At 39.1% G+C, this 27,472-nt stretch overlaps 1 protein-coding gene across 3 annotated transcripts in view; it reads right to left on the bottom strand.

The window, feature by feature from the left end:
- LOC137285129 (rap guanine nucleotide exchange factor 6-like) overlaps positions 1 to 27,472 on the bottom strand; it is a 151,195-nt gene that overhangs the window by 9,010 nt on the left and 114,713 nt on the right. Inside the window, exons 5-29 of one of the 3 annotated variants that reach the window (XM_067817349.1) lie at positions 23,666 to 23,741; positions 20,140 to 20,274; positions 14,914 to 15,147; positions 14,650 to 14,754; positions 14,332 to 14,522; positions 13,679 to 13,796; positions 13,364 to 13,468; positions 12,964 to 13,128; positions 12,180 to 12,287; positions 12,032 to 12,049; positions 10,991 to 11,194; positions 10,523 to 10,631; positions 10,000 to 10,246; positions 9,508 to 9,745; positions 9,217 to 9,281; positions 8,669 to 8,776; positions 4,643 to 4,877; positions 4,044 to 4,143; positions 3,627 to 3,754; positions 3,266 to 3,349; positions 2,800 to 2,946; positions 1,857 to 1,988; positions 1,413 to 1,512; positions 1,160 to 1,255; positions 184 to 405 (exon numbers count right to left, since the gene is read on the bottom strand). In XM_067817349.1, coding sequence (XP_067673450.1) covers positions 184 to 405; positions 1,160 to 1,255; positions 1,413 to 1,512; positions 1,857 to 1,988; positions 2,800 to 2,946; positions 3,266 to 3,349; positions 3,627 to 3,754; positions 4,044 to 4,143; positions 4,643 to 4,877; positions 8,669 to 8,776; positions 9,217 to 9,281; positions 9,508 to 9,745; positions 10,000 to 10,246; positions 10,523 to 10,631; positions 10,991 to 11,194; positions 12,032 to 12,049; positions 12,180 to 12,287; positions 12,964 to 13,128; positions 13,364 to 13,468; positions 13,679 to 13,796; positions 14,332 to 14,522; positions 14,650 to 14,754; positions 14,914 to 15,147; positions 20,140 to 20,274; positions 23,666 to 23,741 — 3,470 coding nt within the window. The remainder of the gene's footprint in view (positions 1 to 183; positions 406 to 1,159; positions 1,256 to 1,412; positions 1,513 to 1,856; positions 1,989 to 2,799; positions 2,947 to 3,265; positions 3,350 to 3,626; positions 3,755 to 4,043; positions 4,144 to 4,642; positions 4,878 to 8,668; positions 8,777 to 9,216; positions 9,282 to 9,507; positions 9,746 to 9,999; positions 10,247 to 10,522; positions 10,632 to 10,990; positions 11,195 to 12,031; positions 12,050 to 12,179; positions 12,288 to 12,963; positions 13,129 to 13,363; positions 13,469 to 13,678; positions 13,797 to 14,331; positions 14,523 to 14,649; positions 14,755 to 14,913; positions 15,148 to 20,139; positions 20,275 to 23,665; positions 23,742 to 27,472) is intronic. The other 2 variants (XM_067817352.1, XM_067817350.1) reach the window with 2 other exon arrangements.

Below are 27,472 nucleotides of genomic sequence, written 5' to 3'. Positions count from 1 at the left end.
CAGCCAATTTGGCTGCACATATACGCAAAAATATTAAGTGGCAAAACTACCGCCTATGTATATATGTATACAGTACAAGTAGCAGCACTCTTCACATACAGAAACTAAAGCAACACTGGCCATGAATAGTTAAAGCGCTGACTGACAAGGCAATGGGCAGGCAGACGACTGACTCATCCTTACCCGTCCGACTGGGCTTGCGTATATGCATATTACTGAGACTGACAACAGAGGAGCTCTCAGACGATAGGTGGACGTGCTGCATAGCCCGAGCATGGCGCGGCGACGTTTGCCGACGACCAGACAATGGACTAGTGACAGGCGGGAGAGGAATTTTGGGGTTATGAGGACGAACTTTGTCGGTTAGTGCCATGATCTTTCGTACAGCCCCCGGAGATTCAGCACCTGATGGAGAACACATTAACTATGACGTACGTACGCACTGACATACGACGCACGAACGTACGCACAGACTTGCTAGCCAAACATGCATGACCCTAAGCTGCCACCAAGATGTTGTAAAATCACTAAGAATCCAGTTGTAACAAAATAAAAATCTGAACATTTTGTGAAAACTGCAAACAATTTTGTGAATTTATATTCATTAATTCTTTTTTCAAAATAACTGGTATAGGATTGATTAGGGTAGCTAAGTGCAATAATCTAAAGTATCTGTTTTAAGTGATATGAAATTCATAAAGGCACCTCCACAACTAACAGAAACTCATACGGTAGTGCAGTGAAATGAAATCATGGAACTTTATATAAAATAAAAACTTCTTTTCCCTTCCGATTGTGACAAAACGGAGGCAGCTGAGGAAGTCAAAGAATGTCAAGGTCATTCAAAAAATACTTCAGTGAGTGAAACTAAAAAGATAGAGATGGTCACAGAAATATACTAACTCAACTTAACGTGAACATTGATTATAATCAAACTTTAGCATAGATCATAGAACTCATGCGATGTAGTGAAATCATAACAATATGCCATTCCCAGTCCCAGAAGAGGTCTTGTGGATAAATGATTAAAATGAACTAGTAAGAAACTAAAAACGTTGGATATTTCATATCAACGTGTTAAACACAAGGCAGTATACACTTTGATGCGATGAATGTGATTATAGGGATGCACCAATGAGACAAGGGGATGCAGACTTACCAAACTTGGGCCCTGTATGTACTGGAACCTTGTTCTCTGCTGTGTGGTTCGGGGAACCAGTGTTCACCCCAGGTGAAGGGTCTCGTTTTCGAGCTGCTGAGGATGAAGGGGTGTAATGCTTAGGATCTAGCCACTTGTACAGAAGAATCCTAGTGCTACAATTGTTGTCAAACTATGTTAAGGGAGTTATAACTATCTACAATTCCTTTGTGGAACCATTTCCATTAAACAGGTCATCGTAAAATATTCTCACCAGGTATTTCACAGTGGTTTGATAGATCCTTCAGTTTCTCCTCATCTGTGATAATCTGCATATTACTCAGGTACGACTTGACTCGTCTCACCATCTGGGCCTGCAATAACATTCATTGTTATATCTTATCTTCATATATTCTTTTCATCACAGCGGGTGAATCTGCCCAAGGGACACAACTCTGCATAGGCATTGCAGGAACAAAGATGATTGGGATTCCCATGCCTACCATGTAACTGAGGTATAAAGTTATTGTTAGCAATATCATGTTACACCTGCTGAGTCTGGTGCATTAAACAGTTAGAAGGTAAGGCCTTGGCCTTTAATCATTGGAATGACAATAGTTGAAACATAACATTCAGGGCCATGCCTGATGCAACTTTAGATGGTGAAGTACACCTTTATCAAACTGTTTATGAAGCTCATAATGAGCACTTGGCATACCTCTTCATACATCTTCTTCAGGTTGGGAAGTGTTGAGCCCCGGCGGTTCTTGGTGCGTTTCAGTGTGGCCACTCCGGACACCAGCGTGCTGGAGAACATGGAACCAGTGCCCAGGTACATGGTGCTAACATCCTGCAGTGAGAGACAAGTTGTCAGGATGTGAAGTCATCCATCACAGTAGGGGTATGGTGATCATCACAGGGAAGGGCGTGGTCATCATATTAGGGGTTGTGGTCATCCTCGTAGGGGGTGTGGTCATGTTAGGGAGTGTCGTCATTACAGGGAGGGTGTGGTCATCCTAGAAGGGTGTATGGTCATCATGTTAGGGAGTGTCGTCATCACAGGGAGAGATGTGGTCTTCATAATAGGGGGTGTGGTCATCACAGGGAGGGTGCGGTCATCACAGCAAGTGTTGTCATCAAAGTAGTGTGTGTGGTAATCACAGTGGGGGGTGAGGTCATCAAAGTAGGGGGTGGGGGAGGTCATCACAGTAGGGGGTGAGGTCACCACAAGGAGGGGGTGAGGTCACCACAAGGAGGGGGTGAGGTCACCACAAGGAGGGGGCGAGGTCACACAATAGGGAATGTGGTCGTCACAAGTTGGGACTTGGCCAGTATGGTCAGCCAGGGTCAACATTAAAACAGCATGGTCAGTACATGGGAGGGCATGGTCAGAATTGAATAGGGTGTGGTCATCACAGGGCAATGATGGTCAGGGAGGAAGGGGCACTGGGAAAGCATCAAGAGGTAAAGTAACTGTAGCATATATTACATATCAATAACAACATCCTCCTCCTTCACACCTTCTGAAATAGGGCAGTGTCAGATGGACAAGATGCTACCTTTACCAATGTTTCACACTGTACCAATGTAGGGACAGAACCTAGTTTCTTAAAACTTTCTAAAGGAAGAACAGTGTTTAATCAAACATGCCCAACACTTACATATCTTGCTGACGACATGTTGCATATATGTCTTATTTCTTTGGCAATCATGCGGAGCTTCTCGAAGTTCACCAGTCCATCCACCATTGTGTCATTGCCCAGGTGGATAAATGTCAGGTCCTTCTTCACCACTGGGAAGAAGGGCAGCTGAAAACAATAATGTCAACAATTGTCACAGTAATCAACAAGAGCTGTCAATACAGATTTTACACAATGTGCAAAGTGTTTGTATGTTTATGTCTCCGTCAAGTCAATTCTTCGTGATGATGATCATCAGAAAATTTCATCCATCACTGTGGCTCATGTTGTCTTGGTTTGTCTAAAACACAATTATTGACCCAATTATTTTTAAGTAAGTTTGTTTCCATGTCTATCATTCAGTGCTATACAGACTATCACACATACCATCATTTAATTGTACTTCTTGTATAATTGCATTCACAGACATGTCCAAACCACTACTTACCATGGGAGGTTGTATGTGCTCGCTGTTAATGAGATTTCTATATTTAGCCATGTTCCGAGATGGATCCATCAAATTTTGAAGATCCTGGAAAGTAACATGAAATATGAAGTTTGGTTTTGAAAGAGTTGATATTTATGCCACTCACAGCAATAATCCAGAACTAATACATATGGGGTCACAAGAAATGAGCTTCAAAGCTTGTATCCATGTGGAGAATCAAACTCTGGGCTTGATGTAACAAGTTAACACTTAAACCATTTGGTCACCTTACCACCCTGATTTTACAGAGAAGGTAAATTTACACACACAGCACAAACAGTGTTTGTTGGGTACCGTTTGTTGTGAGTTGTTATGAACTTACCTCGAACATCTTGTAGTACTTGCTGGGCAGTCTCTCCCATGTGTTACGAAGCCGAGTCACAGACTGGTGACCCAAACCACTTAATATTGCAAACATAGAGTTGAAGTTCTTGCAATCTTTACAATGCTCTGAAACATCATAACCTCAGTATTACTGTTGTTTCATCATTCAACATTGGTTTACCAATATAACTGGGTATATAAGGTTGATATAGCAATGACCAAATACAAACATCTTCTGTATGAATATCTAATTCATGCAAGAATTCACTTCAATGTTTCTTTCAGAGGTACAAATATAAAAGGCTGACATAAACACCTTCAAAATCTGCATATCACTTAACAAACATACCAGATTCTGTGTTTTACTGAGAAAGTGTAATCCAAATTTACCATGCTGCCTGCAAGTAGTACTCACTCGCTATCTTGATGAAGTGTTTGAGGAGCTTTGATCTCTTGACTAGACTCCCCTCACTACAGATCTCTGTCACCACCCAGAACATTTCCCGGTTCACCAGCTGAAACAAGACCAGACTAACCTTGATAAAACCAACACAAGAAACAGAGTTGGTTTGAGATACCGTAGGAATACGCTCCTTCACAGGCGTTGATGTGAGACATGCAATACTACTATTGATATGACATCAATACTCCGGTGAAGTTGAATGTACTCTAAAACCATATGGCATCTTTCTATATCCCTGCATGACCCACGTCCTTTACTCCAACAAAATTATGTGACGATAATGCTTTGGACCACAATGCTCTGACACTTCTGCAGCCCAAATATGCCATGACTGATCTACCATATTTTTCAGTAAAAGGACAGAATTAGTACATCCCTAACTTCATTTGTTGTGTAAACGTTTCTAAAACATTTTCACTTGAATGTGCTCTCCATCTGCAGTGAAATGACGTATTTGCTGTAAACAGTCAATGAAGCGAAAACTTGATCCTAAAACCTTTGACGATGTGCATGCAGCCCTTGAAGGCTCACATCTTCCAAGCTACACTCACCTCAGCAAACTTCTTGAGAGAGGGGCAACCATACTTTGACTCAAGTCCGAAGAGTTCGTCAATGTACTCTGTGGGTTCTATTTCACGGAACACCTTGAAATCCTCGAGAGTGAGTTGTGATGCCACCTCCGCAGAATTGAGCTGCAGCAGGCTGATCTGGCTTTCCTTTATCAGCTCACCACGCAGCTCATCAGGGACTAGAGAGTCTGTACTCATGTTGTTCTTTAAATAGTACCTGAGTACACGTGGACAAGTACGCCTGGATGAGTATGGGGGAAAGGGGAGAGAGTTAGCCCCGAGCAACGGCCTGTTGTCATGGTAACGCTACCTACCAGTCTCCAATATGGTGCCTGTGGCATCAAGCTTTGTGCGACCCAGCTTGGATGTTGGTTGTTGCTTTGTACAAATTTGTGTCAGTTGTCACACACTCCGATACACATGTAATGCCTTGTTTCAATCACACTCAATCCACTTATCACATAATACTTTATTAGAGTGTTAACCACATTTTCTCTTTGTATCAGGACCAATATTTTCAAACCAACTGGTCACATAAAGTAAAATGGCCAGGGGTCTATTTCACCAAGAAATGTCAGCTAGTGACTTCCAAGGATGACCACAGACTTGTGTCAGTCACAAGGCAAAGATCCCTGTGTCCAGAAGCCAATATTTGGGAGTGAACTTCTCTGACACAAACTTATACAAGCTTAATGCATGCACAAATGCCCACAGCCACAATGATTCAAGACGTGAGAGATCAGTGATTTTGTTTGAGTCTGTAGGACATGTCATGAGTTTGTGAACTCCTGTGAAGATATTCTTCAATATCACCACTAAATTAGCTATATTTCTTGAAGACCATTTGGATGACATTGTGAATCTAAAACCCTGAGAAATAAAAATAAATTTGCATTCATTATCTAGTTTTTGTTTTTTTGGGTTTTTTTCAAATTTCAGTTTGGAAAGAAAAAGAATTTAATCTCTCATATCTTAGTCCTGGGAATGAATAAGGGAAGAGTAATAAGTGAACTGCTTCAAGACTAGACACAGAGTTCAATGCTGTGCCATTAGAAACATATGCACACAAAATGTACCACTGTCTAAAATAGTCCCAATTACCTTGTGTGCAAATAATGTGAAAAGTTTATGTACCATATGTAATTTCTTGTGCATACAACAATGTGAAAATAGATTCAAACTATTTCTCTTATTGTCAGATATTTAAAGTGTTTGTCACACAAGTTAGACAAGGTAAAATTCTGAAGTGCCTGCAAACTTACAGTCTACAATAGGATCATTAAGCAGTCAGTTGTTGCTCTTCCAATAACGTTATGAATGATGACATGCAATGAGAACAGAACCTGATACTAGTCTACAGAAACTACTGGAAACTGGGATTATTCAGTCTTCAAAGACAGCTTGACTTCAATCAGATAAGAGGCATATATTTCTTTAATATGGTGCATAATTATGAAATACTTGCATTATTCAACAAGAATCCATGAAGACTGAATACAACCATCTGTGCATGCTTGGGAAATGGCAAATAGGTACCTCCTGGAAACTGAGGGTGAAGGCTGAATGAACTGTGGATACATGATGGAGCTGGACGTAAGATAGTGGCCAGGGAACTGGACTTGTACAGTGGCTGGTTTGGAACATTAGGCGCGTAATGTGGGGTGAAGTATTGCACTTGTACAGGAAAGGGTATTTTAATCTTACATAGCTGGGTGGGGTGGTTTGTTTGACTGAAAAGGTTTAGAGAGATTTCAGACTTGTATGGCAGGAGGGTGGGTGATTGGACTTATATGGCAGAGTCGGGCACTAGACTTGTATGATGGGATTGGATGGGTTGAGGTGGGCATATTGCTATCTAGATTAATCCCCCAGTTTCCACAGATCTGCACAATACTGCCATCTCAGATATGGTTGTAAAATACCATACTAAAAGTACTGTCATTAATATGAGAAACGGTAAAAGAAATAATACAAATGTATCCAAACTTGCTGGGAATGACCAAGGTTATTTCACAACATATTAGGATTGCAAACACTGCGTGCAAAACCACATCCGTGCAAAACACAGAGCTAAACATTCCAACATACATGCAGTACAATCCTGTCACTGTCCTAGCATCCATGCAAGTCTATAGATTACTATCAACATCTTGACCACCTTCAAGGCTGCCATCTACACTAACACAGCTTATCACATCCAGCTACATGAATACAACACACAATCCCATTCATAGCAAGCTACTAGTCTGTTTTCAACAATCACAGATATATATTTATACACTATTCTATGGACCTGTCTACATGCCAAAGCATATTCTTATAGAGCAAAGCAAACTGTAAAACTGACAATGTTTGTATAAACCCATTGAGAAGATACATAATCACAAGACTTGCATTATACAGACACTTAAGGAAGGATTACTCTACAAAATGCATGAATTCTGAATTAACCGAACATTAAGTCAAATCTTTTATGGAGCAGGATAACTGATGTTGTGGTTTTACCTTTTACATTTAATCTTTACATTGTTTTAGCCAGCATCATGCATTTTGTAAGCCTGGATTATGTTTAATATTGTCAATAGTACTGTCTCCCTGGGAATAACACCAATACTTAGGGCATGTTATCATCTTGTAAGGAGGCACAGGTTGTCCATTTTCAGAGTACCATTTTCACATGTTTAACTTTTGTAAGAAGACTGTTGCAATTTCTGTTAAGCATGATCACCCATTCATTAAGGGACTGAGAACTTATATTTTAAAATCTTATAACCATTTTCAATGTACAAATTTTCAGTGGTGCGCCTCCCACAAGTTTAAAATAACCCGAAGAACCACATTACATGTTTTAACAGAACTAAGTGTAGTGGAAGAGGTTAGCCAGACCTGGTAAGATTCTACTCCCGTTTCCATGGTAACCATGTTTAGCGTGTCAATGATGATTATGGTGTAGAGGGTGTAATGATGATTAATGGGCAGATGACTGATGATGATTTGGAGGTACACGATGAAAGATGGCAGGAATGATTGGGATCAAGGGTAGTCCATGCACACAGCAGAAAATTTTTCTTTAAAAGCAGCGAAAATCAAAATTGTAGCCAGGTGCATGCCGAACGTTGTACAAAGTTGTACACATGTACATACAACATCAAGAAGCACGCTTGGAGGCAAAATTTTGGTTGTCAATTTCAAAACTACCAGTCACTTCGACTCTCTGCTCGGGGCTTTCATGGATTCTGCAAAATGCTCAAATAATACGTTTTGAAATGTGACTTAAGATGAACTGTAATCTTATTTGGTAACAATGTGACAGACTCTAATGTTGGTTCCCAGGCTGAACTCCCCACAGACGTGGCAGAAGAAGCTAAACTCCCACCCCTATGGTGAACAGCACGCAGTGTGGTGATAGGAGGTCTGTGCTTGATTATACATAGGTGAGATTGAATGCTGAAGACAGTATGTAGTGAAGAAAGGTTAAAACACGTCTAAACATACTGTAACCCTGCAGTGCACACGATCTGTAGCAGTCAAACCAAACCCACAACCCAAGAACATTAAACATATTTCTCTAAAAAAGAAAAAATACAACCCCCCCAAAAAGGGGCATAATAAATTTCATTCAAATGTTTATCAGGTTAAGATGTGCATCAGCATAGTGACGATGGTTTCAACAAAAATATAAAAATAGTCTGGAAATCCAGTCAAAGGTTATCCACACAGAACTGCACAATGGCCATGTTGCAGTCTGGTTGTAACTGCTACACAAACAAGCAGCCGTCCACTGTACACACAAACCCCTTACATCTACCTCCTCACACTTCTAGAACACAAAGACCCTGAAACAGCACTCCTATATATCGAAGCCCTGTTCCACAAAGCAATGTTAACACTACAACAATGGCTACCCCACTATGTTGACATCAACCTTCAATAGTGATCCTGCTCGGATTGCTTCTAGAAACAGGACCAAGTTCTGTCTGAACTGACAGATGACAGAATCTCCCTCACCTTCCATTCAGGCCAAGTCGGTCAGGCAGGTTCGGCAGTGTGTCTGGCAGTCGTTTCTGTTTGATCACTTCCTCATTCTGCACTGTTACCTCACATAAAGAGTAGTTGCTGAAAACATTAATTAGGTATGTAAAGTTTGCTGTGTAATGCTGCACTCGATATTATCATAGCAATGTGATACCTGGCAGAGTCCAGCTTGTATATGAAGTTCTGGATTGAATAAGCTAGGTGTAACCCAACATAGAAAGTATTTTATTCACCTCACTGATATATAGCACTTGAACATACAACTGACTTTCATATGTAAACATTTCTGTCATATTTCACATTCTGTCCACTGATATACAATCAGACTGATTATACATACTGTGATTTAATTATCTCTCTTCTGTGAACAATACTCCAGATATCATCATCATTTGAATTACCAATTACATGTACTCAGAGAGTGTCCAAATGACACGTGACAAAGACAAAGTATTGCCCATATTTAGTGATGGGGCTCCCCATTAAGCATGGATAATGTCAGATCGACTCGATCAACTCACCAGCTGGGATCTGTGATTCCAAACTCCTGCAGAGCTAACATCACCACTTCTTTGGAAGTGGTTTCCTGCAATACAAATATCCAATTATTCCATGGTACAGAGAAAAATCATATCATATTCAGGGTAAAATGTTTTCAATAAAATTTTGTTTACTTCACTTGAATAACCAAAGTTGTTAAAAGTCCACTAATATGTCTGTAGTAGTGTTCTCAATTAGCAACAAAATTCAATGCTGGTCACAAACTGATAACTGTAAAACAACATACATATCAAATTGTAAATTGTGTTTACCCTGTGAATTGGCAAGTATTTGAATGACTGGTCAGCCTTGTAGACTTTGACGACATGTTCGGGAAAGTCACTGGCAGCATCGTTGACAGTGAGCCCAGCCAGTGAGAGGTCAGGATTGCTGGCACTGAGATGGTTTGTCATGGTGCCTGTGTTGGAGGACGAGGTAGAGGACGTCGAGGACTTGCGGGAAGGGTTTGGGTACAGGCTCTCATCAGAGTGGTTCATGCTACCATTATTACTGAAAAGTCAAAAATAGATAAAAACATGTCATCTTAGTCAGTGGTGCCAAAAACTTCACTGATGTTATCAACCTTAAGTCAACAATATAAATATTACCATACGCATCAGGATTTCAAAAATAAAATGAAAATATTTATTAAATATTTCAATCCCAATGACAACATAGTTTCTCAAAACTACCTTTCCAGTGACTGGATGTTAAAAAAGATCTAATATGTTACTATGTAAATTAAACAAACTGATCTTACATACCTGTTATTTAAATTTCTGGGTATTAAATTCATCTTCATAAGTGCTTTCTTTAATCGAGGCCTATTTCCAAGAGCCATAAAACCTTTGTCCTTTTTGTCATGCTTGTTATCCTTGGTATTCACTATCACTGGCACTGATGCATCCAGATCAGGGGCAGATAACCTCTGTTTCATTGAAGGCATGATAAAGTCAGCTTTTAATTTCCTAGGTGTATTCTTGTCAGCTGCCTGCAGCATTTCCTTAAATTCTGAAGAAAAGATTGAAAGAAGACTTTATCGTAATGCATATAATAGTATAACAGCTATTAGTCTGAGAAAAAGATATTTTAACTTAAAAATCATTTGTACCTCTTTATCTGTGCAATTGTTTGGGTTTCTTGCTATGACATTACAACTTTCAAAAAGGCTTTTTATCTGAAAGTAATTTCTAATGAGTAATTATGAACTGCAATATATATTAGCAAAGCTACTTGCTTTAAATTGAGTCTGCTTAAGAATATACCAGGAAGACTACATTCACTAACCATGTAGATTGGACTTGACTGTGATGGACAGGTGGGTAGTCCCACGTAGGATCTCTAGAGCCTTGTTGTGGGAGATCTGATGGAAGTTATGTCCATTCACCTCCAGTATCTGGAATAACAAAACAAGGGAGGTAACTCAACCAGTCTCACAATATAACCTGAGGGTAGTGTTACACTTGTCAGTGGTCAATTCCATATTCAAATTTCAAAATACAATCAGCCATGCTAAGACAGCATGTATTAAAATATTCTTAATATAATATATTTGCAAAACATTTAACAAGCTTGAATCAAAAGAGTGAAGGGAAGACATTTAACATAACAAGACGTACAGCTAGAGAACCGATTACCTCCAACAAAGTCATTAGTTCAGTGTTAACCCTACAGGTAACCCATGAATTTGTACAGAAAGAAGTAAACAAAAATTAAGTAACAAACTGAAGGAGTTAACCCCTCACCAATACTCACCTGATCACCTCTTTTGAGACCAGCTTCAAAAGCTTTAGAACCTCTCTCAACTTTAGTAATAAATATGCCGTGACCTCGCTCACAGCCTCCCAGGATCTGGAATCGCAGGATCTCTTCCCGTGTGGCTCGGGTAAGCGTGATTGTTCGAACACGTGCCTTAGCAGCACATGCTATGTTCAGTAGACGCATTTGACCAATCATTTTCTGGAAGGAGGCAAGATGAGCGGAAAGGTTAGCCAGGTTAGTATATTAGTGGGCAGATATAAGGTTAGTTACATGTAGCCATTACAGGTCGGGATGCACTGTGCAGCGCTTAGCAGCGGATGTCATGTCATTGGCTGTGTTTCCCAGGGTTCAACATTAACATAAGTCTTCAACTTGGAGGTTAGGAACATTCAGGATGGACCAATTGCATTTCCCTTTGGCTATCACAAGTTCCATATGGCAGATGCAATGACCATATAATTTTTGTGAAAATATAGATAAATTTCTAACTGTGCATATAGGAACATGTTCAGTTTGCTTAGAATACTATACTATTAAGTTGTTCTGTAAATGATATTAAGAATTACAGTGCTGACATACAAGATTTATATTATGTAAACAAGGAAGTTTTAGTTGCATACAGTGTCATATTATAGAGATCTGTTCTGTACATAGAGGATTATTTTGTAAATGACTTATCCTTTAAAAATTTCTCTATGACACACTTTTGCACACAGGAGAAGCTGTTTCCATGAACTCCATTCATCATGTTTTTAAAAGATGTTTGCATAGGCACAAAGGAAGGAGTACATAGTGTTTCATAAGTAGCTCAAAAGCTTGCATTAAGATATATATTAAAGCAGTGCTACAAGTAATATTCAAAAAGCAATTATAACAACAGATATTGACATGATCAATACCTGCCTGCTGAAGTAAAATTCAAAGACAGACTCTTTTAGCTTATTTTGCACAGAGGTGATCCCGACCTATAGGAGTGAAGGTTTAGAACAGTGAAAAGTTGAAGTTGACCCAATATGTCCCATAAGAATGTCTTACCTCAGTGAGAGCATCAGGCTGTAAAACATCAAACATTATCCGTCATTTGTCCGTGAGAAGTACTTTAACAAAGAGCAAGGTACTCTTTGACTTAGTTCTCCCACCAGTTGTGTAGGAATTAACATAAAATAAAGGGAACACTACTCACCTCTTTCTCCAACAGAGTTTCAAACTCCTCTAGGAATTCACACATTGATGTGTCAGTTTCGAAGTCGTTGAAATGATTGTTTACCCACAACAGTACCACTCTGGTAACCTGCAAGAAGCAATATGATCATGTATTTGCACATCATAATGAAACAGTGATGAGCCTTGGTCTACCTTTAGGACAATATTTAAAACATTGAAATTTAATAATAATTTAAGAGTTATTAATTTTATTACATAATTTCAGCTGGGCACGTAACTCATGTAAACTTTGTCTAAAAGATGAAAATGTACATTAGTTTGAAACAAACCAGTACAGTCAAGTCTCATTAAACGACCTCTGTTTATCCAACAATCAGCTTTATCTGACGGTTTTGTTGATAACAAACTGGATAAACATAACATAGTCATCATGTAGTCTCGTTTACTTAGGCCGACATCCTTGTTAATCCGACAATGATGTTGGATTAACAAGACTTGACTGTATTTTCAAAACGTAGTGTACCATATACTCATTAATATTTCATACCTTGATATACTATTAGTAATGTATATCTCTACAGACAGGGTCATGAAGTTAAGTACTGTTTCAAGTAATAAGCCCAGAAAAAAAATATTTTGATAGCTAACTTTGGTGTTATTTCAGCAAAAAACAACAAGGATATTACCAACAACAATTAACCAAGCAACATTCACTTACATTAGGTTTTACACTTAGATTTACACTGCTGAGTTGAATCAGACGTGTGCATGGCTGAGTTACCTCCCCTCACCCTGTGTCTTACCTTTGATCGGAGGATTGGTTGACTAAACCACTCCAGGAGTTTATGTGCAAGATAGAAGGGAGTTTCTAGAAATGTTCTGTATGTGAGCAGGAAGTCCTCTACATAGGTAGGGTCGATAGCCGAGTGGTCCTCTACCAGGTGAAGCATCAACCTCTCCGATGTGCCCTGACAAAACAAAACAGGAGAGATAACCATCATGGAAATAGAAGAATACTTACCACTGAATATATACAGTGTTAACATCATGTAACAACAGATCAGAAAATTACCACTTTGGTTCTACTCCTGGGATCTCAAGGGCTGGTCTTGATCAGGAAATATCCATTAGAACATGTGGTCAGACTAGTTTCTACTGGTTAAACACTGGAGAGGATCTGGATCTGTATCTGTCTATACTCACCCTAATGACTATATGCCCCCTCCTGTTGCCGCCATCCAGTTCCCGATGCTCTGTCAACATCACTACATGACCTTCCTCTTCATGTCGCTTTGTGTTCTCTTCTCCCTAAAACATCAACACCACTAATTTATACCTGGAATTATGTTACCTTCTTCAAAAGTACTGAGTGACATTTGGAAAACAACAAAATTTATCCAATACAATTACATATAAAGCAAATTCAATGCTGACTGAGTGACTTCAAAGTGGAATGCATGTGTTGAGAAGACTGAGAGATATTTCCTGCAAATTTTATGTATCTACGACAACAGTTACCTGGCTTAGGATTCTGTAGTAGGCCTGTTGTTCTATACAGACAAACTGACAGTCATCTACAAGGGTCTGCATCACACCTTGGTGGTACATCTTCTGCATGGTTGGAGTGATTCCAAAGCTGGAACAGAACAAGTGGAAAGTGTAGGAAACAGGGAAAGAGAGAGGTCTGTGGTCACACTCAAAATATCAAAGACCACTTGACATATCAGCTTGATTGATAGGGTGTGGAAAGCTGAAGTGACTGAGGTTCATCCATAATTTCTGTATAAATGGAATATACCCCACAACAAACACGTCCTGGTTACATCCTGTACCTCTATACAAGGACAATGGGGCGTATATACAACCTCATATGTATGGGTGAGTGAGTGGGTGACTATGATTTTACACTGGTTTTAGCAATATTCGAGCTATACCATGGTGAGGGACACAAGAAATGGGCTTCACAAATTGTACCCATGTTGGGAATCAAACCCGTGTCTTCTGTGGGTCAAGGGAACACTTTAACCATTAGGCTACCCCACCTCCGCCTGTACTTGGAAGTACTTTCATTCATTAGAGCTGCAATACCAAATATCTACACTTAGTGGTTTCCTTTGACATTATCTCTGCCTGAAGAGCACTTAACAAAGGACATATAGAGCACCGATTACCTGTCTCCCATGTGTAGCACTTCTACCTCCCCGCTCATGTGCGAGACCTTCACCTCGCCGTTGACAATGACGGACCATGAGTCCAGCTCCTCTCCGTCTTTCATCACAATAGTGCCTGCCTTCTCAATCACTGCAAATACCATGACTGCCGTCAGGGCCCGCCTGGTGGCCAGTGTCATGTTTGCAAATGCCTGCGACAGATAAGCACAATAAACTTTTCTGAAAAATCTCACAAAGTACTTATTTGAATATTCAAGTTAATAACTGTATTGTAAAATGACAAAAAACATTCTCATGACATTATGAAGCAATACTCACTCTGAAATGCTGCATAAAATCTAAGAGTATTTCTATATCATCTTCTTTTCTGTCTGCTGGTTCCTTCTCTAGACATTCTCGTACAGTGTCTCGAACAGTCAATGACTGAAACAAGGAATAACAGCAAAAAAATTCAGACAAATTAAATAATTACACACATACTGATATTACCTGATGAACTTTCATGAATGGCAATTTACCATAGCAGATCAGTTTCTGGTACAAGACAAGCAGCAGTAATATGTCCAGCATGTTTACACTCACCTCAGTGGATTCGGCATATCCCTCTTCTTCGTCGGAGTCCACAAGGCTCTCCTGCAGCCCACTGTAGTCCATCTCTCCTGCATCCTGGTCATCAATGGACGACTGCATCATGTCGGAACCAGAATATGCACTGGAAGTGTCGCTGGCCCGGGAACTGCGTTTGTAGAACTGCTCATTTCGGGGATACTGCTCCATCCTGTACATGGCATTGGGCACTTGCAGGTCTCCAGCCAACTGGAACACAAAAACATCACATCTACAACTGCAACACAGACAGCAACATGTACAACTGGAGGTCAGATGAAAGAGGGTTTAACATCATACATAAGAATATTATAAAATGTGTGGCTGCTTGTACTAACCAAGATTTAAGCTGGTTTTATAGTGCAAGCTCGCTGACTCCGAGCCAACAAGTCTTTGTTTTACCCATTAATGCCAAGTGTCAGGCATGGACCAACAAGTACCATATTTAAAAATCTTTTGGTATGACACAGACGGGGATTGAACCCGCAACCATTCGCACTCAGGGTGGATGCTCTAACCACACAACTGGAAAACACAGTACTATTTGTCATTACACATGTTCAATATCAGTAGTAAAAATTAGTCACACATATTTGAAGGATAGTTTATAACATTTTTTCCATCTTGCTTGTGTCAATATCCAATGTGTGTCAACTGTGTTACAGACACACAAAACCTGTGAAGATCTTCACTGATCTTCAGAAATCCAACCAAAAAACAACTAAAAGGATCTGGTGGTCAGGACCTCTGACTAGCTTGATACATGTCACCATATATCAATTGTGTAGATTGATACTCATTATATCAACCACTGGGTTGTCTAGTCCAGATTTGAATATTTACAGACCTCTGTCACACAGCTTGAAAATTGCACTGTGCAGCATTAAGCAACAAACACAACAAAAACACAACTTCCTTGACAAGCTTAGCTTTGTAAGTAGAATGTTTTATAACATTCAACTGTTGCAGTCTGATTATTACTGTAAGTGTGAGTTTAGAAACAGGATGTGATTACTGGTTACGTCCATGGCGTAACTCAAGTCCACCCACTTTCACACTTCCTTTCCCTGTAACACTATCCCAAACAAAGCTTGCACTAGTGACATATTAAAAGTGGATCATGTTCCACTTCATAACCACAGACAAAAACAATACTTTACAGCATGTCAACAGAAGACTGTGTTCCAGTCTTCACTTCCAAATCAATATTACATAATGGGCATATCCTCCTGCCATGGTTTCTTCAAAACACAAAGTAGCATCATGAATAACTCTACAGATCTATGAAGGATGCTTACCCCAAAATCATCACTGACCCTGCTTTCACTTCCTCTTCCTGGTCATGGGTAGTCTACATCACTAACAATCACATCAGATAACAAAACTCGAACACATTTGTCTGCTCTTACATTGTTTAGCTACATTGTATTTCTCAAATGACAGGTGTGATATTTTAGGAAATCAGTTCTTAGAGTTACTAAATGAAATCAAAATTAAAATGATATATGTACTAAAAACAATTGCTTAATCCTGTTTGTCTGTACAAAAGAAGTCTATTAATATTTAATTGATTTAACTGGACATGTGTGAGTTTGGGTTTATTCCAGCCATATAACAGCAGGACACCAGAACTGGCCTCACACATTGTACCTATGTGGGGAATCAAATGCATGTCTTCCACTAGGCTACCTTATCACCTCCTGATTTAACTGAAAGGTATATAAGGACAAAACATTTTCATAGATTATCGATATTTCAGTTTATGACAATGACATGGAGTTAAAGTTATTCAAGACCCAGACCTCAACCCAATCATGTTTTTGGAAATGCCTTGCAATGAAACTAATAACTCTATCATTCTATTCATATGTTTGCATATTTTTCCTGAAATCCTTTAAAACAAGTATTGTATGTCACTCCAATATTTACATTCAGTAACAGTGGCTATGCTTACGTCCTTTTGGTTCCTGTACCAGGATCCTAAACTGTGACTTACATATGATTCATGCTACGCACCACACAATGGGAGTTTTCAGATATATACAGTCGAACCCTGTTTACTCGGATCCCACATATCCGAAAAACGTATGTTCATTAATTGTACTCGCTTAACCTGACCCAGACAGACCCGGACAGTGAATTTTACAACCATTTCCATAGATTTCCATTGAAAAATGATCCGGTTATCCGGACGGAGAAATCTAATTAGCCATCAAAACACTAGTGACGCATGTCACTCGGGTTGTTCATTAGGATTTGGCGCATGTGAGAACGTATCATCAGTAACGAAAACACATATTAAGTAGGATTAAGGTGAACTACACTGTAATTGTACTGTATATAACACTTATAAATTGACTCCTGCTATGTGTCGCGGGTGCAAGTTAAAAATAGCCTGCCACATGATCTAAGTCACATGATCCCGTCCAGAAGTTTACTTTCTACAGAAACACGATGTCATATGTTTTTAGAGCATTTAAAATTAAAAAAAAAGAATATGCAATTGGCAAAATATGCTACATGTTTACGTCTGAGACAACATGACAAACAGTAACCTGCATTCCCCCTTCCATGTATTATCGCTACACTTATATGTTACAATGATTCACTGTTATTACTATTGACTGTTGACTTGTTCACATAAGTACATGAATTTTTTTTTTTTTTTCACACTTAATTTTCACGTTTTGCTTGTTTGACTCAGTGAACCAGATGTCTTGCTATCCGGACAATTTTCGAGTGAAAATAAATTTGTTTGACTGTTCTGTCAGTATGTGTACATTTCACAATCGATAAGAACATTTTGGTCTTAAATTTCCTACTAAAAATGTTATTGCCCTCTTACCACATGCATATGTCATAAACAACTAATCCCACATACAACATCTCACACTCATTTCATTCCATGTACAACATCTCATACTCAACTCATCCCACGTACAACATCTCACACTCAACTCATCCCACGTACAACATCTCATACTCAACTCATCCCATGTACAACATCTCACACTCAACTCATCCCACGTACAACATCTCATACTCAACTCATCCCACGTACATCTCATACTCAACTCATCCCATGTACAACATCTCACACTCAACTCATCCCATGTACAACATCTCACACTCAACTCATCCCATGTACAACATCTCACACTCAACTCATCCCACGTACAACATCTCATACTCAACTCATCCCACGTACATCTCACACTCAACTCATCCCATGTACAACATCTCACACTCAACTCATCCCACGTACAACATCTCACACTCAACTCATCCCACGTACAACATCTCACACTCAACTCATCCCACGTACAACATCTCACACTCAACTCATCCAACGTACAACATCTCACACTCAACTCATCCCACGTACAACATCTCATACTCAACTCATCCAACGTACAACATCTCACACTCAACTCATCCCACGTACAACATCTCATACTCAACTCATCCCATGTACAACATCTCACACTCAACTCATCCCACGTACAACATCTCATACTCAACTCATCCCATGTACAACATCTCATACTCAACTCATCCCATATACAACATCTCACACTCAACTCATCCAATGTACAACATCTCACACTCAACTCATCCCATGTACAACATCTCACACTCAACTCATCCAACGTACAACATCTCACACTCAACTCATCCCACGTACAACATCTCACACTCAACTCATCCCACGTACAACATCTCACACTCAACTCATCCCACGTACAACATCTCATACTCAACTCATCCCATGTACAACATCTCATACTCAACTCATCCCACGTACTACATCTCACACTCAACTCATCCCATGTGCAACATCTCACACTCAACTCATCCAACGTACAACATCTCATACTCAACTCATTCTGTATACAACATCTCACACTCAACTCATCAATGTAAAACATTGCACAATCAAGTAATGTACAACATCTCACACTCAACTCATCCCACGTACAACATCTCATACTCAACTCATCCCATGTACAACATCTCACACTCAACTAATCCCACGTACAACATCTCATACTCAACTCATCCCACGTACAACATCTCACACTCAACTCATTCTGTATAGAACATCTCACACTCAACTCATCCATGTAAAACATTGCACAATCAAGTAATGTACAACATGATACACTCAACTCATCCAACATACATCTCACGACCCGTGAAGATCCAGGGTAGAATAGGTCTTCAGTAACCCATGTTTGTCATAAGAAGTGACTACCAGGATTAGGATTGATCGACACATGTCATCGGTTCTCAGTTGCACAGATCGATGCTCATGCTGTTGATAACTGGTTGTCTGGTCCAGACTCGATTTTTTACAGACTGCCACCATATAGCACCAATATTGCCGAGTGTGGGGTAAAACTAAAATCGCTCACTCTCACACTTTTAGCTCAATATCAAAGTTGATCAAAATGCTGATAATGCATTGTTTAATGCAGAATACAAGTGCCAGTACTGACTGAAACATTCAGCATTCAAAGATTCAAACCATATCTGGCATTACAAACAAGATTGAGAACCATCCATGTATAAACCATTCCAAAACTATCCAACAACTAGATGCTTGACTGGCATTTTAGAAGATGCTAACTAAAGAACAGATATTCTTGAGTGCAAAGGGCTTGTTCTGGCCCCATCATCAGGTAAAATTCAACAGCAACAAAACCTAGAACACTGTACACAAAAATATCGAGAAGACACAGTCATCAATATCCCCAGCATTACCTCCAAATTCAGTCTAAGTCACACTTGTTGCCATGGAAACGCGAAAAATATTTTATTAAGGATACCCAAACTACCAAAAGGCACTAATACATCACCAGATCTATCTATGTGCAAAGTTTGGTGAAGAAATATTGAATGGTTTTAAAGTTCTGTTCCAGAAAAGATTCATGTGCACGGACGGACGGACAGGGTGCATTTTAATACCCCCTGCAAAACGTGTTGTGGGGGATAAAAAGCAGATGTTTATCCAACAATGCATGAATGTTGAGAGCAGAAATATTTTAACTGGTACCATCAGCCACAAATACATAAGAACTCACAAATAATCTAGGACCACTGAAATGTTCTTTTGACAGCGTTTTCCTTTCCTCAAAGAGACCATTTTAGCTGAAGAAACTTCACAGGAAGCCTCCACTGAGGACTGAAGAAATACCCTACCTGTTCAATGCCACTGTCCATTCTTCGGATGCGACTGTCTTCGTGGGGATCTAGAGCTAAGAGTCTGTCCAAGCTAGCCGTGGGGCAGGGCAGGCGATGCCCAGACTTCATCAACTGGACATCAGGGTAATCAATCTGAAAAGAAGGCAGCCAATTTCTCACAAATGACTCTATGTTAAGCATGGATGTGACACACAACGCTTCCCACTACGCTGGCCCAGTCTTGTTCAGTGACTGGACCATGTTATAGACAAGGGAATATACTGTTCAGTCCTCCATTGGGGATATAACTGAATCTAATAGATAATGTTCATGTTTTTTTAAACTCATAAACCAGTATATGTATAATATATATATATAATATAGTTATTATATATATTTACTATATCTATATTTCAAGTTGATGCCATTCATCATATGTTGTCAGAATAGGAGGAAGTTTTTGTCTAATTGGGGTAAACAAACATGAATATAGTATTATATCTTGATCATATATTTATAATGTTATATTACATATATATATATTATATTACTGCAATATTTTAATACATTTAATAATTAATATGTTAACTGTTCCAACATAACAAAATAACTGCTTGATATACTTCATAATAACAAATAATAACAAAGTATGTTGCTGAAAAATATTTCTTCAAAACGAAAGAAGAAAGGAATGTCTTCTCTCATTATTTCCAATTATTGCTAAAATATCAAATACATACACCAATTAACTACATGTCATAAAAACCAACATGGTTTCACTTCTAGCTGTATTACTGATCCTTTGGCTTTTCCTTCAATGACTAAACAGCCATCCTAACTACTGTGTTCCATATATCACATATATGAATGTTCAACAAAGCCATACAACTTTCTACCAACCTTCGACCCCCTTCTTGCATAACGTAACATCTTTCAGAAAGCCAACACAAGAACAATCCAGAGGTAAATCCAAAAGAAACAATTCTTTACCACAAATGGAATTCCAAACACATCACATTATGCAGTAATCAGAGATTACCACATACTAAGACTTGACTCAAGTTTGAGAGGAGAGCATCCCCGAAACAATCCAACTTACACCAGTAAGAGGATGTAAAACTAGGCTATTGTAAGTAGGCATCTAGGATTGTGCGGTGACATGGACGAAGGAAACAGCCCCCTGCCTACCAAGGAAGACGCCTAGGATGAACTCACTATTAAGTCTATTTCATACAATCTGTCACTTCAGATCCGCAACGGAACTAAAGGAAGTTGGTCCATCCATACATAGGCATTGTGTGCACTTAAATGAAGTCTGACGTCACAAAGTTTGAATGTGAAAATTAACGAAGATTAACTTACAGGCACACATCAAGGACAGACTTCGAGGAAATGCAATTGATAAATATCCTGTAACATATCAGATATACAGTTGCCTCGTTATCTTTCGAAGAAATATCTTCACTTGAAAAAATCAGTAACACAATTGAAGAAAAGCATATCACAAGCTGTGATAAACAGAAAATAACATTCTCAAGAACTCTCTCCTAAAGAATACACAAATTAACACACTGTTGTGAAATATACAGTATACATCCCTGACAAGGAGCTAAATTTGGAAATGAAGGGTTTGAATCAAGACAACCTAATCCAAACATATCAGTAGGATCAAAATCTATATAAAGTTTAAATACGACACTTCAAGGACTCTTTGGAGCAACCTTCTAATTTCTTCATCAACTCAAGTTTTCAAACACTGATCACACAACACTGTAGCTTCCCAAACCCTGACATAACAACATGTTCAATCAGTTGGGCAAAACTTATCTCCCCAAATCAAATGTCACTGGAGAGACAACATGCTGGTTAATAAAGAATGGATCTGCTACAAAGAAGATCTTTCAAAATGTCAGCTGTAAATGTCAACTTCATTTTCTTGTTGCGTTTTTCTATCAAGCCTGGAGCCAGTTCTGTTTTGTTTGATGGAAGAAGAATGTCTGATGCAAGCTTTATTACATACTGCTGGTAATTAGGCAGAGAAAAACCCATGGCTCCACTAAAACATGAATCCATTTTGGAGGTATTAGGATGCTGAGTGTAATAAGAACAAACTTAATGTCTTTAATAAGGCATCTACTTGGTGCTCTGTCAGTCTATCTTTCAGTCAGTATATCGTCCCTTCATCCCTCCTGCCACACACAAGAACTGATCCATCAACCAAGACCATCTTATTTATTAAATTTTCAGAAGACAAATTCCCACAATACTTTCACTTTCTCATTAATGGTTTAACATATACACAAGAATAGAGAAGGTCTTGACTGTTAAGTTAATCATGGTGCTATGGAATGTGTTTCCCCGGAGGTATGCTCTTCACTACACTGCCAGATGAGCGTTTATCTCTAGATGTGTAACTATCTGGTCTCAACCCTGCCTTTTCCAATTGCATTGTCTCATGCTGCAGGCCTTCCATGGTCCTCCACAAATCAAGATTAGAGCTCGTTTCACAAAACTCTTGTAAGCCCCTTAGACAGCGTAGCATTAGCACCTTCTATGTTACAGTATGCCAGGTACAAATGCTATGAGAAAAGTTACAAGATCTTAGGCTTACAAGAGTTTTGTGAAATGAGCCTCTGGACAGTCATATATCATTAAGCCATGCACACATCTAAAAACACCTCTTACTCTTACCACCTACTGATTGTAATTTGTGAAATCATACCTAGGTCAATCTGTAAAGCATCCCTGTCAGAATGTGATACATGTTGGTAAATATCATAGGTCTCCCACAGAATGCTCCACGTGACAGATGTAGTACTCGTAACACTTTTGGAATGAGCCTTTCCTCATATTTGTCACTTTCACAAAATTTCTCCAATTCAAAATCAGTCAGTTATCTCTATGTCAAACTGCCATAATGAAACTTAAATCTTTGACCTGACGTAACTACAACAGATGTAAATACTGTGCATAACCCCTGTGGATTTACATGTCAAAGGAGGAAGACTATACCAGGAAGCACAGCACGGCAAGTTTAGAGATACCAACAGATCCACACACCTCGGGTTTTAATGATCATACATCCTCCACAGACTGGGCTACCAACCAAGCTGTCTTACCAAATGACTCACTGTTATGGATTCAAATTCACCAGAATATATACGTTGGTTTCAATATAACTTTTCCTGTGGATTACCTTGATTTTCAATATAATACCTGCGGTACCTTCAACATAACAATTTACCTTCAACTACATGCTGAAATGATGTTCACACATCATGTTCATGACACATATTTAGTTAGTCCATTAACATTGAATGAAACAAGAGAACAGTTAGACTAATATCTCATGCCTGAAATCGACACATTTTATGGAAAAAACACTGGTCATAAAAAGATAATAATAAAGTATGATGAAAAAGAGCCCTGACACTTTTTTCATCCTGAAACAGTGAAATTGTAGACTTGCATGGGCTTTCTTGGGTATATTTGTACCAGGGTCTATATAACACACTACAGAAGAGTATGTAGAACTTTTACTCACTGCTATCATCTCTGAGGGCTCGAGAGTGAGGCACTCGCTGGTTCGGCGGGCACATCCTTGTGTCCTCTTGCCAAAACTGCAACAAACAATGATGCAATTAGCACAATTAACAATCCCACATGACAGAGTACAAACGATGGGGAATCACATATCCCTCTTCATCCTACAGGGTGTGTAAGCCACTACATACTGTTATCAACAGGAAAGGGCTCATGATAGGTAAATATCATGACTGTTTACTGTTACAGTACCTAGATCAATGACCATGACTGAAAAACAGCTTACACAAAGTACACAACATATCACATACAGACTGGTAGGGAAAAACATTTTAATCTCTTTATGAACATTTTTCATGACTGAATTTTTTTTAAAAATTGTAAAAACACCTGTTCAGTTCATTTTAGGGAAAGTATTGACAAGAATATTATCATGGTTGTTTATATGATTGTTGGCAAAATATATTAAATATTATCAAGTGTATGACTTTATCAAAGAGCCATAAGAAATATTTTAGCAAACGACATACACGAAATATATGATCAAACACTGACAAGTTGGGCAAGGTCTGCAAAACTGCCAGGCAGTTAAAAACACACAAGTTAGTTGTTTGTTTGGGATGTGATTGTACAGGTTCTACTTGGACTTTACGATCTGACTGCGATCATATGTTGGCCCTGGAAGATCCATAACAAAGTAATGGCTTGCTGACAACTATTTTAACACTCATCAAAATTGCATTTCAAATTGCATGACGTTTATTTCACATTTGCCTCCATTTCATGGTCAGAAGTTGCCATGCCTAGACATCTACACACGAACATCCTCAGTTTCACAATACATGACTTTAGGTTACCTAGCTATGCACTGATAAAACCAGGCAAACAGATCGTCCTTCCCAAGACTATTTATTTCTGATTTCTGATCATCCAGCAAAGCCAGGCTTGTGTGTATAAAGCCTGATCTTACTTAAGCGTACATGCGACAACATACTGTTTTCTGACCCTTGCAATGCCCTGAGGATTAACCTCCCTAAGCTTACTTCCGACTCCAAGTGCACGCCCACTTCACAGGAAGCAGACATCAGACAGAATAAAAATAGTATTTCACTGCAACAGTATCCTACTGTGTCCTGTATTCTAAGAATGAAGGAAAAGAGGAATCATACTAATATTTACTGCAAGATGGCAAGATGATTAGACTGACTAGCACTTCGGAAATCAAAACCATGAATTTCAGTGTACTGCAGATAGGTAGTTTATGGATACTTCCTTTCCAAGAAAATAAGAAAAATATATTACTTTATTGATAACAATTGATTTATTTTTTATAATGTGATTTTTGGTACAGGCCAGTCAAACAGAAAGTTTCACTTTGTAAATATATCCTTTTGAAACATCTTGCCATCTCCTATAAACACTCTAAACTTTTAACAAGTACCAAGTGTGTAAGTACAAGAAATAATCCTTTACTCTTTTCAAGAACTTCAATTCTAAATGTAAATACAAAACTCCTTCAACAAAATTCTCTTCAGCAACATGATGAACAGTGTCTAGATCATCTACTGCATGAACCGTTGCGAGGAGTGTGAGCCAGCAGGTTCATGTGTGACTTTCCCACAGAAGCTGCTATTGGCAATATTATATGTAACAGATAGGACCAGCAAGCAACAATACAGACAGCGTACACCATGCCAGCACTCACTGTACACCTGACTGAAAATGCCAAGTAAGTTTAATGCTTATTCAGCTCTGAACTGGCTGGCTGAACAATATTCAGTCCCTGGGGGAAAGGCTGACAGTTTTATTCCCACGAGATACATCAAGCTGGGAATCTGGTTGAGGACTCTTTCTTGTTGACCCATACTATCTGGTTTATGTGAAACGTTGCCACATTTACTGCCTAAAATAACACGATATTATTCATGGTATTTCAGTACAGAATACAATGTCTGGTATTTTCGGTGGTTTCAGTCAAAAATAAAATAAAATATCCACAAATCATAAAATCCTTCTTCCATTCACTAAGCATGTCCTAGAAGGATATACATCTTTACAACCATAGACCAAGATCTTGTTTCAAATTAAGAAGACAACATACATATAACATACACCCGGGTGGTGTTAAATCCTCAAGTATTCCACAGCTTCATCCAAGGTACACACAAGTCCTTTCTCAAAATCTTATGTCTCACACCTGAATTCAGAACAGAATCCACCCCAACCAAATCTACCCACTTTAGTGTTCATGAACTCATACTTCAAACCCTTATCCCCTTGCCCTAGTCATCGAAACCTGCTGTTATCCCCCATATCTGTTTGTGTGACCCACATGCTACAAGTTAAGTCAACGTTTGTGTTAGATGGTCAAGCTATTGCTAGACTTGTTTGTCCCAGTCATGAGCTGCAGATATGTGTCGATAATGGCTAAATACACCCACCAGGGTCCCCCACAAGCACATCAAAGAGGAGGGGGTGTGGGGGGGGGAGGAGGAGGAGGGAGGATGATATTGGTCAGGGGGGTGTGTGGTGGGATGAAGGGGGGATGCCATGCCTGATAAAACAAGACTGGCTCTGTCTCCAGTGTCCACCAACGTGCTAATCACTATTGTGTAACTGTGGTATTGTGTTGTAATGAAGTAACACAAGCATGACATCTACCAAGTTAATTTGGCCCCAATAAAGACAGTTGTTGTGCTGACCTATCCTCACTATGACCTTAAAGCAATATCCTTGATTCTAATTTCTACACAAGGCCAGAATTAAACATTATATAAATATTTTGCTTCAGCCCATTTTCTACCATGTGAGAAAATAGTAACAAGGAACACATTAAATCTCCAAATCATCACTCATCTTGAAACAAAGCCATGTTTCATGTAAATCATGTTCTGGTTGGAATATATACATGAAATATGGCAAGAAATGTTGGCAACTGCCCAAAGTGGAGACACCTTTAACATCTTTGTGACTCCTATCTGTCCATTTGCATTCATCATGGTTTCCACATCTGCATTCTCAAAATAACAAGAGAAATATCAAAATAGCAACTGTAAAAAGCCTTCAGCCTCAATCCCCCAGGTGGCAGGAACGATGAAATATGTGAAGGATTACTGCCTAAACAGCAACATAACATTTGAAATGATAACTTAAGGCATAATGACACACCCAGCAACACAAAGTCATGTTTTTGTCAAACATCGTCAGGAAAGGTAAGAATTTGATCTTTATTTCTTTACAGTGTAATAAAGTCAGGATCACAACAACTGCTTTAACTGATGTTTGTACTGGAAATAAACCAACAAAGATGGTCACTGCTGATTATACCACCCAACCCTAGAAATTGTCACATTATCTCCACATTGAGCTGGCATGTAAAGGAATGTGTAAGTAAAGAAGGGTCTAGATTCCCCTCTATCATTATGGTGTAGGTTACAGGCTAGCATTGTGTGAACTGTTTCCACTATGTACCCTGCATGGTTCAATACCAGGCCCACCTGGTTATCTGGTTATCTTGGGATAATGTGCCAACACCCTGGGGTTCAAGCTGAGATTATCACTCACAACCTGGATCATTTCTTGAAACGATATATACCTTGATTTGATATGCTCAGATGTATATCTAGTAGGTAAGTGGGTTGGCTGAAAATCGATCAGAAGGAAGGACAAAGGTTACAAGTTCACTTGGGTCCACTTCATCAACATTAATCAAATGAGCCACGAATTGGTCTTTATTGACATTCTAATCAAGCGACATGGCAGGATTAAATAAATTGTCAAGCCCACAAAGCGCAAATACCTCTGATTA

Source organism: Haliotis asinina, chromosome 5 (assembly GCF_037392515.1).
Source record: "Haliotis asinina isolate JCU_RB_2024 chromosome 5, JCU_Hal_asi_v2, whole genome shotgun sequence".
NCBI lineage: Eukaryota > Metazoa > Mollusca > Gastropoda > Lepetellida > Haliotidae > Haliotis > Haliotis asinina.
This window is presented reverse-complemented; position numbering and strand designations above follow the sequence as displayed.